At 56.5% G+C, this 14513-nt stretch overlaps 1 protein-coding gene across 1 annotated transcript in view; it reads left to right on the forward strand.

Moving 5' to 3' along the window:
- The window catches only part of LRRC4B (leucine rich repeat containing 4B), a 38977-nt gene that overhangs the window by 14456 nt on the left and 10008 nt on the right, over nt 1-14513 (forward strand). The window contains exon 2 of the mRNA XM_060084660.1: nt 1569-1900. Within this exon, the coding sequence (XP_059940643.1) occupies nt 1604-1900 (297 nt within the window). The 5' untranslated portion in view covers nt 1569-1603. The remainder of the gene's footprint in view (nt 1-1568; nt 1901-14513) is intronic.

Here is a 14513-nt window from a genome sequence, read left to right on the forward strand (position 1 = left end):
TCTGAGTTAAAATGATGTTGGAAACCGCGGGAGGGAGCGTGTGCGCGTGCGCGTGCGTGCGCGGGGCGGTGGGGAGGTCCGGCGGGCCTGTGTCCGCGGGTCTGGGAGCGCGAGGGCGCGCCCCTGTCACCGCTGTCGCTGTGCGTGTTTGTGCAGACGGCTCCTCCGTCCCCCTGTGCGCCCCACTCGTGGGTCGGCCGCGTTGGAGCAGAGCTCGCGGGCGTGGGCGCGTTTGTGTGCGCTCGAGGCGGAGACGCTGCGTGGAAGGGTTAGGGTTGGGAGCCCGAGGGGTAAAGCCAGGACCACAAACCCCTTCTGTCGCTACCCAGCCAGCTCCGTGCTCCTCAGCGGCCTCATCTGTCAACTGGGCATCCTAACAGCTTCCTCCTGTGGCTCCCAGGAAGCTTAAACAAGCGTGTGCAGGTCTGGCGCAGAGAAGGGGCACACTTGCAGTTCCGGAGCCATTATTACTGTTGCTGTTTTCATTGTTACTGTCTTGACTAGCCCATCCCCCTCTCCGTCTCTGGTCCTGTGGAAACGCGGGTGGGAGGACCTGACCCCCACGCTGTCCACTCCCCTCCCAGAGCTCAGGCTCAGGCTCTCCGGCCCCCCAGCCCCTTCTCCAGCGGGCGGGCGGGCCCCCGCACCATCCTGCGTGCAGCAGCCGCTGGCACGGACCCACCAGCCGCCATCGTGGCCTCGAGCACCTGCCACCCTCGACCTCCTCCTCCCCTGTTACCGCCTCCGGTGTCCTCCCTCCCCAGCTGCCTCACCTGCCCACACCCAGCACCTCCCCCCTTGCCTTGTCTGGCACCTCACCTTCTCCTTCAAGTTCCCCCTTTGAGTCTAACTCACATCCCTCCAGCCGCTGCTGCTGCTGCTGAGAGGCGCACAGACCATGGGTGACGGCAGCGAGTCCGGGCTGCTGGGAAACTTGGCCTCTACAAACACTCCCTGAAGAGAGAAGTGATGGGGGGGGGAGGGCGTCCAGGAGGCCGGTCCCCTCCCAGAGGTGCGTGCAGGTGGAGAGGGGACTTGGGTGGCTGCTGGGACTGGAGCCAGATCCTCGCTCCGACTTCCCAGCTTGGCTTTTCACCTCTTCTCTGTCACTTATGTCTTGTCTGTCTTGTCTCTCACTCCATCTCGACCTATTTATGTCCCTTTTTGAAATCATGCAAAGAACCAAGTTTTTAATCTGGCCGACGTCTCCACTTGCCGGCCAAGCGCCCCTGGGTGAGCACTTCCTCTCCCCCAGACTCAGTTTTCTGTCCTACGAAATGGGCATAAAGTCTTCCCAGCACAGAGAGGGTGAGATGAGTGTAGGGTGCGCAGAGCCAGCCCTCCTCTCTGTCCCCCTTGTCCTGCCCTGCTGGGCCCTCATCATCCGGGGTGGCCTCTCCCCCCACAGGGGGTCTGCAGGAGTCTTGCCCCCTTGGGTCCTGAGCCTGGGCAGGGAGGTGATGGTGGTGGCAGCAGCGGCAGAGAGTGGCCTGGATGTCGGGGCGGAGCTGGGCCACTCGGGGGGGTCCCTGTCCCTCACTGAGCCTCTCCCTCTCTCTCCCTGACAGCCCCCCGGCGCCCAGGCGGAGCATGAACATTGAGGATGGCGCGTGCCCGCGGCTCCCCGTGCCCCCCACTGCCGCCCAGTAGGATGTCCTGGCCCCATGGGGCCCTGCTCTTCCTCTGGCTCTTCTCCCCACCCCTGGGGGCCGGCGGGGGCGGCGTGGCCGTGACATCTGCCGCCGGAGGGGGCTCCCCGCCGGCCACCTCCTGCCCCGCGGCCTGCTCCTGCAGCAACCAGGCCAGCCGGGTGATCTGCACAAGGAGGGAGCTGGCCGAGGTCCCGGCCAGCATCCCCGTCAACACGCGGTACCTGAACCTGCAGGAGAATGGCATCCAGGTGAGCCGGGCTGGCAGCCCGGGAGGGTGGGGGAGGGGCCCAGGTGGTGGCCAGCGCCTCCTCCCTGAGCTGGCAAAGCCTGCTGGGTGTCCCCACCAGCTCTTCACGCCCGTACCCTGGGCACTTATGAGATGCTGCTTGCATCCTAGTCACTCGAGCCGACGCTGTCTGGGTTTGCTTGGCACAAGGCTCCCTGTGTCTGTACCAGCACACTGGGCCCCAGGGCAGGACCATCTGCCCTCCTCCCACAGCAGGGCACAGGTGAGCCCTCAGCCTGGCCCCGGAGCCACAGGTCGTGCTGGGAGTGACCCTTCCCTGAGGCCCCTGTGCCACCTGCACCACCGCACCTGCGGCGTGGCGTTGGGCACACATGACTCTGCCCCTCAGTTTCTTCATCTGGAAAATGGTGATGATATGATCCCTGCCCCAAGGGGCTGGTGCGAGGGCTGATGGGTGTCACACTTGTCAAGGGGCTCTGGCCCCGGGCGAGCGCTCATTTGCTGTGTGGTACGGGGCTCACCTCCCCACTTCCCGGAGTCGGTGTGAGAGCCCAGTGTTCCCCAGTACCTGGCTGGCACTCGGACGGGGCAGTTGCCATCCGATTATAATTGTCGTTAAGATGGGCCGTGGGCTTCCCTGGTGGCGCAGTGGTTGAGAGTCTGCCTGCCGATGCAGCGGACACGGGTTCATGCCCCGGTCCGGGAAGATCCCACATGCCGCGGAGCGGCTGGGCCCGTGAGCCATGGCCGCTGAGCCTGCGTGTCCGGAGCCTGTGCTCCGCAACGGGAGAGGCCACAACAGTGAGAGGCCCGCGTTCCACAAAAAAAAAAAAAAAAAAAGATGGGCCGTAAGTGATGCTTTGGGGTCAGAGCTGTGCTACTTTGAAGCAGGGTCTCCCCCGCTCTGCTTTATTGACTTTGGGGTTGGATCATCCTCAGTGGGGTAGGGGGGCGGGCATCCTGTGCACTGTAGGATGTGGAGCAGCATCCCCGGCCACTAGAGGCCAGTAGCATCCCGCCCCCCAGTTCCAAATGTGTCTCCAGATGTTGCCAGATATTCCCTGGGGAGGGAGGGAATTTCCCCACCCCCACCCCCAGTTGAGAAGCACTGTTTCTTTTTTTTGAGCCCGAGCCCGGGCCACCACAGTGAAAGCGCTAACCGCTGGACCACCAGGGAATTCCCCTGACCTCCATGTCTTTAAAGCTGCAGCCAGCAACCCCTCCTCCTGCAGCCACCACCCCCTTCCCCCATCCAGTCCGGCCCCACGGCCCTTAGCACTTAACACAATGCCTCTGTTTACTTCTAGACAGAGGCCTGGAATGCGGGATCAGGGAGGGTGGATGTGGCTGTCAGTTTTGCTCACTGATGTGCCCCAGGTGCCTAGACTGCGGCCTCCCGTGTGTAAGACAAGCAAGAGACACTGAACGGACCAAAGCGTTAGGGGAAGGACGGGGATGCTGGGGCGCTTTGGGCCCGGAGAGGAAGGTGGTGAGGGGAGGTTTGCCTGCCGGACCCCAGGACCCAAGAGAGGCGTATTCAGGCAGAAGGATCGTCTGAGCAGCCCCTCAGGGCTGGGAGGGCGACTGGTTATCACAGAAGAGGCTGGACTTCACAGAGTCCGGTGGGCTCTGGAGGGCTTTGGGCAGAGGGCACCACCAGGCTTGTGTGGTGGCCCCTGGGAGGATGGGTTGAATGTCTGCGGTTAGGAGGTGGCGGAGCTGTGGTACCGGTGTCGCTTGGTCGCTGTCACGTGTCAGCCAGTGCCCTGCACTGGACTGGGGCGCGGGCCGGGCACTGAGCAGCTGTTGGTGGGACTGAATTGTTCATTGAGCCCCCCAACGAGAAAACGGCCCAGGTCCTCCAAAGGGGTCCTGCTGGCGCTGTGAACTCAGCGGCTCCTCGGCGCAGCCGCGATCCCTGATGCTCTAACCTCCCCGCTTCCGGCTCCCATTTCCCGGTTATCCCAGCCTGGCGTGCCATCCTGTTTATTGGTTGACTGCCTCTTCCCTTCTAGAATGTAAGCCACTCAGGGGCCGGGAAGGGAGTTGCCCAGAGCTGGTCCCAGCAGCATCTGTGGACTGTCACACGAATACACAGAGGACGGATGGAGTACCGGCAACAAGGGGGCAGGTGTATGGTGAGAATGAAGGGAGGGTGTCGCCCCCTAAAGGGAGGCATGGACAGAGCAGCTGAGACTGCAGCTTGACTCAAACCACACGAGCAGGAAAGGTAGCCTCCAGGTGGAGGCAGCTGGCGAGGTGGGTCTGGAGCCCAGGGACACAGTCCCGCAGGGGCAGGGGTGTGGTGAGTGACGCAACTCCAGCTTCAGTGGTCCTTGCCCCACAGCCACCCAGGAAGGGACAGCCTTGCCTTTGGCAGTCCCCTTGGCAGTGACCCCCTAAGAGGTCCCCTCTCTGCCCCCCCAGATTGGGGCTCTGGTCCCCAGGCTGTCCAGGACAGTCAGATGGGGGCCCTGATCCCTTCCTCTTCCCCAGGGCCAGACCAGGCTGTGCAGTGGGGAGAGGAAGTTTAGCTCTGAGCACTCTTCTCACCCGGCTCTATGGGCTGGGATAGGACAGGCCTGCATCGGGACAGGGGATTGACCAAATGCCTTTAAAACAGTGGTTCTCTGGTTCAATCCCTGGTCGGGGAAGTAAGATCCCGCAAGCTACGCGGATCCACCAAAAAAAAAAAAAAAAAAAAAAAGACACAGAGGTCAGGGTGGCCTCATGGAGAAGGTGACATCTGAACAAAAGTTTGGAGGAGGTGACGGTGGGAGCCTTGTGGGGCATTCCAGGCAGGGGGCAGCAGGTGCAAAGGCCCTGGGGTAGAGCCTACCTGGTGTGTAGGAGGAAAAGCCACGAGCCTGGTGTGGCTGGAGTGAACTATGGGGAGAGGGCGGGGGGTGAGGACAGAGATGGGACAAAGGGGCCTCGTGGTCACGGTGAGGACTTGGGCTCTTCTCTGCATGAGACAGGAGCCAGGGGAGGCTCTGAGCAGAGGTCAGATGGGCTCTGACTTGGGTCTCTCTCTGGCCAAGGTGTGGGGACTGTAGGGGCAAGGGTGATGGCAGAGAGGCCTGTTCGGAGGCTGGTGCAGAGTTCACGAGAGAGAGAGACTGGCGGCCCCAGGTTGGCCCAGACCGGTTGCGGTGGAGGTGTAGGGAGCAGACAGATTCTGGGTCTGTTTTTTGGTGGTGTTTTTTTGTTTGTTTGGTTGGTTCGTTGGTTGGGTTTTTGGCTGCGTTGGGTCTTTGTTGCTGTGCATGGGCTTTCTCTAGTTGCGATGAGGGGTGGCTACTCTTCATTGCGGTGAGGGGGCCTCTCTTGTGGAGCACGGGCTCTAGGCATGCGGGCTTCAGTAGTTGTGGCATGCAGGCTCAGTAGTTGTGGTGCACGGGCTTAGTTGCTCCGCGGCATGTAGGATCTTCCCTGACCATGGCTCGAATCTGTTTCTCCTGCACTGGCAGGCAGATTCTTAACCACTGCAGCACCAGGGAAGCCCCTGGGTCTGTTTTGAAGGTGGAGACCGAGGATTTTCCAGCAAAGTGGATATGAGAAAAGAAGAAGAGAGGATGACTCTGTAGGTCTGAGTGGACCCCTTGGTTGGACCTGTCTGCTCATGTGTCTCTCACCCCATCTCCCAGGCCACTGGTCTCCAAACGATGTGACCCACATCCCTGTCAGAATATACATATATGAATTTTATTACTAAAGGCATGCAAAGGTCTACAGCATCCATGGATCGTGTACATTATAAAGTTGCACAAATATGGCCATGTTATGGGCTTCCCTAGTGGCGCAGTGGTTGAGAGTCCGCCTGCCGATGCAGGGGACACGGGTTCGTGCCCCGGTCCGGGAAGATCCCACATGCCGCGGAGCGGCTAGGCCCGTGAGCCATGGCCGCTGAGCCTGTGCGTCCGGAGCCTGTGCTCCGCAACGGGAGAGGCCACAACAGTGAGAGGCCCGCGTACCACAAAAAAAAAAAAAAAAAAAAAAAAAATGGCCACGTTAAAGGATGGCAAGCGTGTCTTGAAACCTTAACACTTTCGCTTCTCTCCCCTGGGGATTCTTGCAGCCCCTGCTCTGGAGGCCTCCGATCCCACCCCATCCCGCAGACTGCACATTGCCTGAAGCCAGGGAATGTCCAGTCTGCAAAAGTGAACGATTCAAAATGTTCAGTGGAATCTTCCTCCCTCGGTGGACACCTCGCTGATGGCAGGAGGGGTGGGGCCACCATTAGAGCGGTTTCACCAAATAACTTTTTAATTATCCAGATAAGAAATGAAAAAACTCACCCCTGGTCCCACTACCTAGATATACATAACTACTGTTTACATTTTGTTTTAAAGCCTTCCTGGCTCTTTTCTGTGCCTATGTAAATGTGGTTTAAAATAATTTATTATAGAATGAGTACAAATTAATTTAGAAAAACTAGAAAGGATACCTAAGTAAGAACACAGGGACAAAAGCCAAGTGTAATCTGACAACCACAGGTAACTCCCATTAACATTTGGTGTCTTTTTATTCAGAGACTCTGCATGCACACCTCTGTGTGCATGACAGGGTTGGGTCTCTAAATGGATATTTTGCTTTTTTAAAAAAAGAAAAAAGAAAAAATGGAATCACCCCATTTCTTACTGGCTGGCAACTGGCTTTTGGCACCTAGGAGTTCAACCATGAATATCTTTCTCCCTGATTCTGATACTTGTCTATTATGTGGATTTTAATGACTGCACTGGATTCCGATGCATGAGCATCCAGTTAATTAACTGGTCCCGTCTTATTTCCAGTGTTTTATTTTATTTTATAAATTTGTTTATTTATTTTTGGGTCTTCGTTGCTGCTCACAGGCTTTCTCTAGTTGTGGCGAGTGGGGGCTACTCCTCGTTGCGGTGCACAGGCTTCTCATTGCGGTGGCTTCTCTTGTTGCAGAGCACAGGCTCTAGGGGTATGGGCTTCAGTAGTTGTGTCACGTGGGCTCAGTAGTTGTGGCTCGCGGGCTCTAGAGCGCAGGCGCACGTTGTGGCACAAGGGCTTAGCTGCTCTGCGGCATGTGGGATCTTCCCGGACCAGGGCTCGAACCCGTGTCCCCTGCATTGGCAGGCAGATTCTTAACCACTGCACCACCCAGTGTTTTCACTGATGTAAACAACACTGCAGTGAACATCCTCAGTTCTTGTTCTTTGTACTATTCTTGATTCTGTCCTTGGGATAAATTCCTAGAAGTGGGATTGTGAGGTCGGAAGCTGTGACCCCCCCCCCAAGGTGTACGCACACGAGGCCTGGCACCAAAGCTCCACAAAGGTGGCCTGAGTTGTGGAGATTCGAGAGTCCCCCCATGTCCATGGTCACCTGCTTGTCATCTGGCTCCTGCCCAGATGGTCACCTCCATGAGGGCGGGGACTTCGCCCTGCTCCCTGTGTCATCCCCAGCACCTAGACCGGAGTCTGGTGCACAGTAGGTGATCAGCAGTTATTTGAGAATGGAAGGCCAGCCCCAGGGGACCTGGCAGAGACCAGGGGACTCTCCGTGAGCGGGAGCAGGGGGTGAATCCTGCAGTGCCCGCCCTGAGAACTGGGGCAGCCCTGAGGCTCCCATCGCCTGTTCCCACTCACCCCTGGCCTGCGGTCCAGCGAGGGCGAGGACCACGCAGGGAGCACGGGGACTCCAAGCACACGTGGCCAAGCGGCCACGGGGACAGGGGCTGAGCCTACAGAGATGCCTTCTAGGCAAAGCCCTGGGGACTCGCCTTCCCTCTGCCCTGCAGCCCTGTTGCCACTCAAGCCAGGCACCTGCCAGTACTGGGTGGGCCCAGGGACACCTCTGTTTCCCTGTGCACTCTGGGTCCACATAGACGCTGTGCTGCTGGGCTGGGCTCAGCCAGCTCCCCCCTCCTCAGGCAGGCAGGGGTCCTCCCTGGGCCCCCTTCCTCGGTCACAGGTCACAGCCTCGTCTCCTTGCCCCTACTCTGCCCCCCCGCCCTCCCCCAGAGCCAACCATCCTCGTGTGTTTACTCTGGATCTTTCTGCTTGTGTGTGTTCTTGCAAAATGCTTATTGTTGCTTTGTGTGCATGTGTTTTTAATTTATGTAAATGAAGGTGCGTTATAGATGGCTTTCTTTGTCTCACTGTTTTCACTTGGCCTGGGTTGTTAAGAGCCATGCACGTCGCCCTGTGTGTGCATGTGTGTACTCGGGGGCTTTAACTGCTGCAGAATTTCCTTGATGGGCGTCCCCCCCTTCCCGCCCCACCGACCCCCAGGAAGCTTCGAGCTGCACCCACCACAAAGCCCCCTTTAGGAACCCTTTGGGGGCTGCGGCATGATAATGTCTTTGGAATGTACACCGGGGGCGTTGCTGGGTCAGAAGACATGATGTACTTAACCTCACAAAGTATGCTGACCCGCCCAGGCCTTTAGGGGGCTTCCCTGGTCCTTCCAGGGGTCTACCATGAGGTCCCGTGGGCAAGGCGTGCAGAGTCACTTGACAAGGAAATATGCTTCCATCCTAAGAAACAGATCAACCCATCCTGAGATCCTCAGAGGTGCTCAGAGAGTTGTGTTGAATGCTGGATGGCACAACAGCCAAAACGTAGAAGCAGTCTCAGTTCCTGATGACTGGGGCACTGGTTCAGCGAATCACTGCACATCCTTACAACAGGATATCGTGCAGCGATTCAAAATGGAGTTTCGAAGACTACTGAAGGACACAGGGGACTGCTTAGAAGGTCAAACTGAGCTTTTCAAAGGCTGCGAGGAGTATGTCCAATGTGTCTTTAAAATTTAATTTAAAACAAAATTCAGGGACCGCCCAGACACTTTCACAGTGCCTTTTTTTTCCCCCTTGGCCGCACCGCTGGGCTTGTGGGATCTTAGTTCCCCGACCAGGGGTTGAACCCCGGGCCCACGGCAGTGAAAGTACCAAGTCTTAACCACTGGAACGCCAAGGAATTCCCTTAATTTCTTCTTTATGTTTTCTTTATTCCCTAAATTTTCTTCAGTGAGGGCATTTAATACTTTTTGTAATCAGGAAAAATTAAACTTAAAAATAACAAGTACAAAATGTTACACGAGCCGAAGAAAAAAGTCGACACTGGGATTTGCTCACCTTTCCCTGGAGAAGGGAGGAGAAACTACAGTTTGTGGAGGATTTGCCCTGACTCGTTTGTTTCCTTGATGGTGGGATTGTTCCCACTTGACGGATGTGGAAACAGAGGCGCAGGTGGCTTGTTCACCTGCTTGTCCAAGGTCACCCAGATGGCAGTGACCCCGGTGGCTTGCCCTGGGCCCCAGGAGCCTCCGTGGAGGAGCAGGGCCCTGCCAGCCAGGGTTCAGCTTTAGGAAAGTCAATCTGTTGCAAAGAAGAACCCACCGTACTGCATGACCAAGGCAAACACCAGAACTGGCTTTTCAGTTACATGCTAGTTTGCGATTTTCCGGGTGGCCCATCCCACCAGCATCAGGAAATACAGGGAGTTTTTGACCAGATGGACTTTTCCCAGCCAGAGCCCTTGAAGGAAGGGAATGGTGGACCGAGGGGTGCGGCATTGTCCTCTCCAGAGGTCAGCAAGGGCAGCCCCACCTGCAGGCCCGTGGGACACTCGGGTCACCTGGGCAGAAAGGAGCAGCCAGCCTCAGGGACCACACCCAGGCCCCCCAGGACTGGATGCCTAATTCAACCTGTCCAGCTTCCATCCTGACTCTGGTTTCCTCCTTCCTTCCCCTGGAAGCACCCCCAGAACCCTGGATCATCGCGTCGCCCCCTCTGGCACTCAGTTTCCACACCTGTCAAATGGGACTCCAGATGCCTTGTCTGTTTCTTCCTGACTTATTTTTATTATCATGTGTAACACACACATAAGAAGAACACGGACGTGAATGTCCAGCTCAAAAGGTCACCAGAAAGAGAAGGGCCACGTCAGTGCCACCAGGGCAAGAAATGGAATATAAAGAGCCCCTGAAGCCCCTGTGCTCTCCCCTCATTTCCTCCCCCTTCTCCCCAGAGACAGCCCTCCCCAGAGTCCTCACTCCAGGCCAAGGGAATCAGGCGCCTACACTCCTGCATGTCCGGCTTCCTTGGCTCAGCACAGCTGCTGAGACGCATCCTTGGTGTTTCCTGTGGCTGTGGCTTTTCCCCTTTTCTTTTTGTATCGTTAGATCACATTCTATCTGATGCAGATACCTCAGTTCCTTTACGCATTTCTATTGATGGGCATTTAGATCGTCTCCAGTTTGGGGCTCTCACTCTGCCTGGTTTTTTTGTTTGTTTGTTTTGTTTTGTTTTTTGCGGTACGCGGGCCTCTCACTGCCGTGGCCTCTCCGTTTGCGGAGCACAGGCTCCGGATGCGCAGGCTCAGCGGCCATGGCTCACGGGCCCAGCCGCTCCGCGGCATGTGGGATCCTCCCAGACCGGGGCACGAACCCGTATCCCCTGCATTGGCAGGCGGACTCTCAACCACTGCGCCACCAGGGAAGACCATCTGCCTGGTTTTAGATTTAGTTTCTTCGAGCCGGAGGAGGTGTGGGTGGAGCCCCTCCCCCCGTTCTTCCATGAGCGTGGCCTGCCTGCCTCGGGCTGGGGCAGGTGGGGGTAGCACCAAGGCTGCCCCGGACTCTGTTGGTGGGCGGCTCAGGAAAAGGTGGTGCCCGCTCCCTGCCTCGCACCTCACGGGGCAAGTCCGATGCCAGAGAGCTGGTCCGCTTCTTTGAACATCAGACCCTGAGGTGTTCCCTCTGGTACCTACCCTGATGAAGGCAGGGTCCTTCAGGACGCAGCCCCACCCCTGCCCCCTCCAGCCTCCTGCATCCCGGGCATCACACTGGCCTTTTCCACTCCCTCCTAGCTCAGCACCTTCACACATGGTGTTTCCTCTTTCTGGAATACTCTTCCGGTTTCCCACTCACCTAGGTAACACCAGCACTTAAGATTGTAAGGAACCATTGGGGTTTGAATCACAACTCCTCGAGGACATTATGGAACTCATCGGGGCCTCAGTTTTGTCATCAGTAAAATGGGGATAACAGTCCTTCTGTCTTAGAGCCACCGAGAAATTCCATGTCTTTAACCTTTGGACCAGCATGTAATGAGAACCACTGCATGCCGGGTGGTCTTGGGGGCCCTGGGGACTCAGTGGTCTCAACAGCTCAGATGAGGGAAGAGGCGCTGGTGAGCGGTCAGCTCCTGAGAGGTCCAGCTAGTGTTGTTAGTGAGACCATCATCAGGGTCGGTCACTGTCATCTTTCTTAAGTCAGAGAAATGTCTTGGCCTCAGAGGCACCCTCTCTGAGCCCCCGGTGCAGTCAGGCCCACGGGTCCCTCTGGTGCCCAAATCTGTTGGTCACACTTGTGGTCGCCGCTGGCCCCAGCACTTAGCACAGAGCCTGATGGACTGTAGGTCCCCAAATACAACTGTTAAGTTAATGAATCAGAGAATGGCTTGCCGTCCTGCCGAGCCATGTGGCCTCTGAACCTCACCACAGGCCCAGATCTCACCCCGACTTGTCAGTTGAGCAGACTGAGGGCCTCAGAGGTGGAAAGTGGGAGACGATTCATGCAGCCCCAGCACTGCTCCAAGCCCTTCCCACAGCGACCCTGTGAACAGGGCCTGTTCTTATCCCCATTGTACAGATAAGGAAACTGAGGTGCAGGAATAAGACTCTGGTGCAAGAGGCCACAGTCAGTGGAATTGGGACTTAGCCCAGGCAGGCAGCCTGCAAGACTGGATTTCTTCAGCATCATTCCTTTGATCTGTATTTCTATTTTTGTACCAGTACCATACTGTTTTGATTACTATAGCTTTGTAGTATAGTCTGAAGTCAGGGAGTCTGATTCCTCCAGCTCCGTTTTTCTTTCTCAGGATCACTTTGGGTATTCAGGGTGATTTGTGTTCCATACGAATTTTTAAGTTTTTTGTTCTAGTTCTGTGAAAAATGCCGTTGGTAATTTGATATCGATTGCATCGAATCTGTAGATTGCCTTGGGTTCTTCAGTACCATTCCTGATGCTTCCTAATTCGTAGCTACTGGGCTCTCCACCCTGGCAAACTGACGACAGAACTGTAATCAAGTCCTGACTCCATCTCCGGAGTCCCTGCTCTGGCCTGACCTTGCCCATCAGGACACTCCCCCAGCTTCCTCCCAGCCACCTGGCCACAGTCTGTTCCCCCACCCTCAGCCAGAGTCATCACGTCATTCCTGGGCTTTAAAATGGCCCATGTTCCCCCAAGAGAAGACCCTTCTCAAACTGGGTATCCCAGCCACACCTTACTCAGGGATGCCCCCTGCTGGGCTCAGACACCCTCCCCTCCCTTCGGAAAACAGGCTGTCCCTGAATAGCCAAAAGTCACCTGTGCTTGCCCACACCAGGCACAGGTGTGATCCTCAAGATGCTGCCATGAAGTCTCCACCTGGAAACAGGCTCCGACTGAGAGGAGGCTGAGACTCATGCGTCCCTCTCCCTACACTGCCTGTCCCTCCCGTGTCTGACCAGCCCTGGCTAGTCCATCACCCAGTTCACATACCTGATTCATTTATTAAGCACCTACTGTGTGCCAGGCACTGCTGTAGGCACAGTGAGCAGGACAGATTCACGTCCCTGTTCTGGTGAAGCTGGGTGGAAACAGAGACAGTGCAGGAGGTGCACAGCACAATGCCAGTGTTTGTTTGTTTTGTTAATTTATTTTTGGCTGTGTTGGGTCTTCGTTGCTGCGCATGGGCTTTCTCTAGTTGCGGTGAGCAGGGGCTACTCTTTGTTGCGGTGCGCAGGCTTCTCATTGTGGTGGCTTCTCTTGTTGCAGAGCCCAGGCTCTAAGCGTGCAGGCTTCAGTAGTTGTGGCACGTGGGCTTAGTTGCTCTGCAGCATGTAGGATCTTCCCAGACCAGGGCTCGAACCCGTGTCCCCTGTATTGGCAGGCAGGTTCTTAACTGCTGCGTCACCAGGGAAGTCCCAATGCTGGTGTTCTGGGCTGTGCCACATGGCATGTGGGATCTTAGTTCCCTGACCAGGGATTGAACCCCTGCCCCCTGCAGTGGAAGCATGGAGCCCTAACCACTGGACCGCCAGGGAATTCAAATGCCGGTGTGTTTTAGATGGAGATGAGCTGAGTGAAACAGTCAAGCAGGAGAGGGAGGTGCAAGTGGGGGAGGGGGCGTGGCTTGAGCCTGAGCCTAACCCCACTTCCCCACTCCCCCCCCACCATCTTAGGCAAAGCTGGGGTGCACTTAGTGGCTGGCACCCCCCTCTGGTATAGAGCTCACCCCTGCATTGTCTGCACGCAGGTTTAGATACTCATCTGGGCTCCTGGGTTGGGGGTTGAGGGCATCCTCTCACCAATTCTAGGAGGTAGATCTTATAAGCCCCACTGTACAGATGGGGAAGTGGCCCCAGGAGGTCTGAAATTTGCTCCAAGTCACAGAAGCAGTAAAGGGCAGTCCGGATCAGGACTCCGGCTGTCTGACCCCAGAGCTTTAACCACCAGGCCGCAGGGCTCAACCTGCAATGACGGCTGGGCAGGGTTGGGGGCCGGGGATGAGACAGGCCTGTCTGAGCACAGTGGTCATTTGGGGAGCTGAGCACACTGGGGATCAGGCTCTCTCCTCTCTCGCTCTGGCCAGAGCCCTTCCTGCCTGCCTCCTCTAGCTGAGGTTGGCCGGCCCATGGTGGAGCCTGAGGTTGGTTCCATCTGCCCTCGCCCAGGATGGCTGCTGGGGGTGGGACATGGAGCCTCTAGGATGCCCCCCTCCCCTGTTAGAGGGGCTGCCTGGCATGGCCTGGAACCTCCTAGCAGGGACAAACTTAGGATTTGTTTTTGGCGGTGAGGGGGTAAGGGCGAGGATGGAGAGGGTGCTGCATTCCGAGTGGCTGCCCTGCCCCTGGGCTGGGCTGCGTTGTCGTGGTACATGCTTGTTCTTTCTTAGTCCTCAGGGCCCCTGTCCCCACGTTACAGAGGAGACTGAGGCCCCAGGAGGCCGAGTCTAGGCCTGGGGCAGGGGGGCAGTGCTCAGTGAGCAAGGTGGGGGCCTACACTGGCCCCCATGCTTGCCTGGCTCTGGCCACATCCTGGCGGTCAGGGAAATCCCTACTGAAAAGCGATGCACAAGTCCCTGATCTCAGAGAAGGAAGAAATATGAGGAGTTGTCATAAAAACAGCTGGTACAGAAAAAAAAAAAAAAGGCTTTTAAATTATGAACGTAAAATAATCAACGAGATAAAAAAGAAAACAACAGTAAGCTTACTAAACTTTTGTTATCGGTTCATTACATTCAAAACCCATATAAGCAATTTATCTTAATAGTGTTAAGACGAACAATTCACTTCATCATTTTCCAACCACAGTTAAATTTTTAATAAGGGATTTCTTGACAGCTTATTTTCTTAAAAATCCCAACAGAACACAGCGGGGTTTTTGCTAGAGTTAGTAGCGTTTACCTACCACCACCAAAGTGGAAAGTCCCCTAAATAATAGGCCAAGTTACAGGATGGAAAGAGCGGGGAGAAGCCCCAGTCAGGTTGGGAGGTGGTCATGGATGGGACCATGTTCCGTTGCCTGACTGGTGTCTGCATCCTTGGCAATCAGCACAGAGCCGGGCGCACAGGTTGGGGAGGGCTTAGCAAAT

Source organism: Mesoplodon densirostris, chromosome 19 (genome assembly GCF_025265405.1).
Source record: "Mesoplodon densirostris isolate mMesDen1 chromosome 19, mMesDen1 primary haplotype, whole genome shotgun sequence".
Classification (NCBI taxonomy): Eukaryota; Metazoa; Chordata; class Mammalia; order Artiodactyla; family Ziphiidae; genus Mesoplodon; species Mesoplodon densirostris.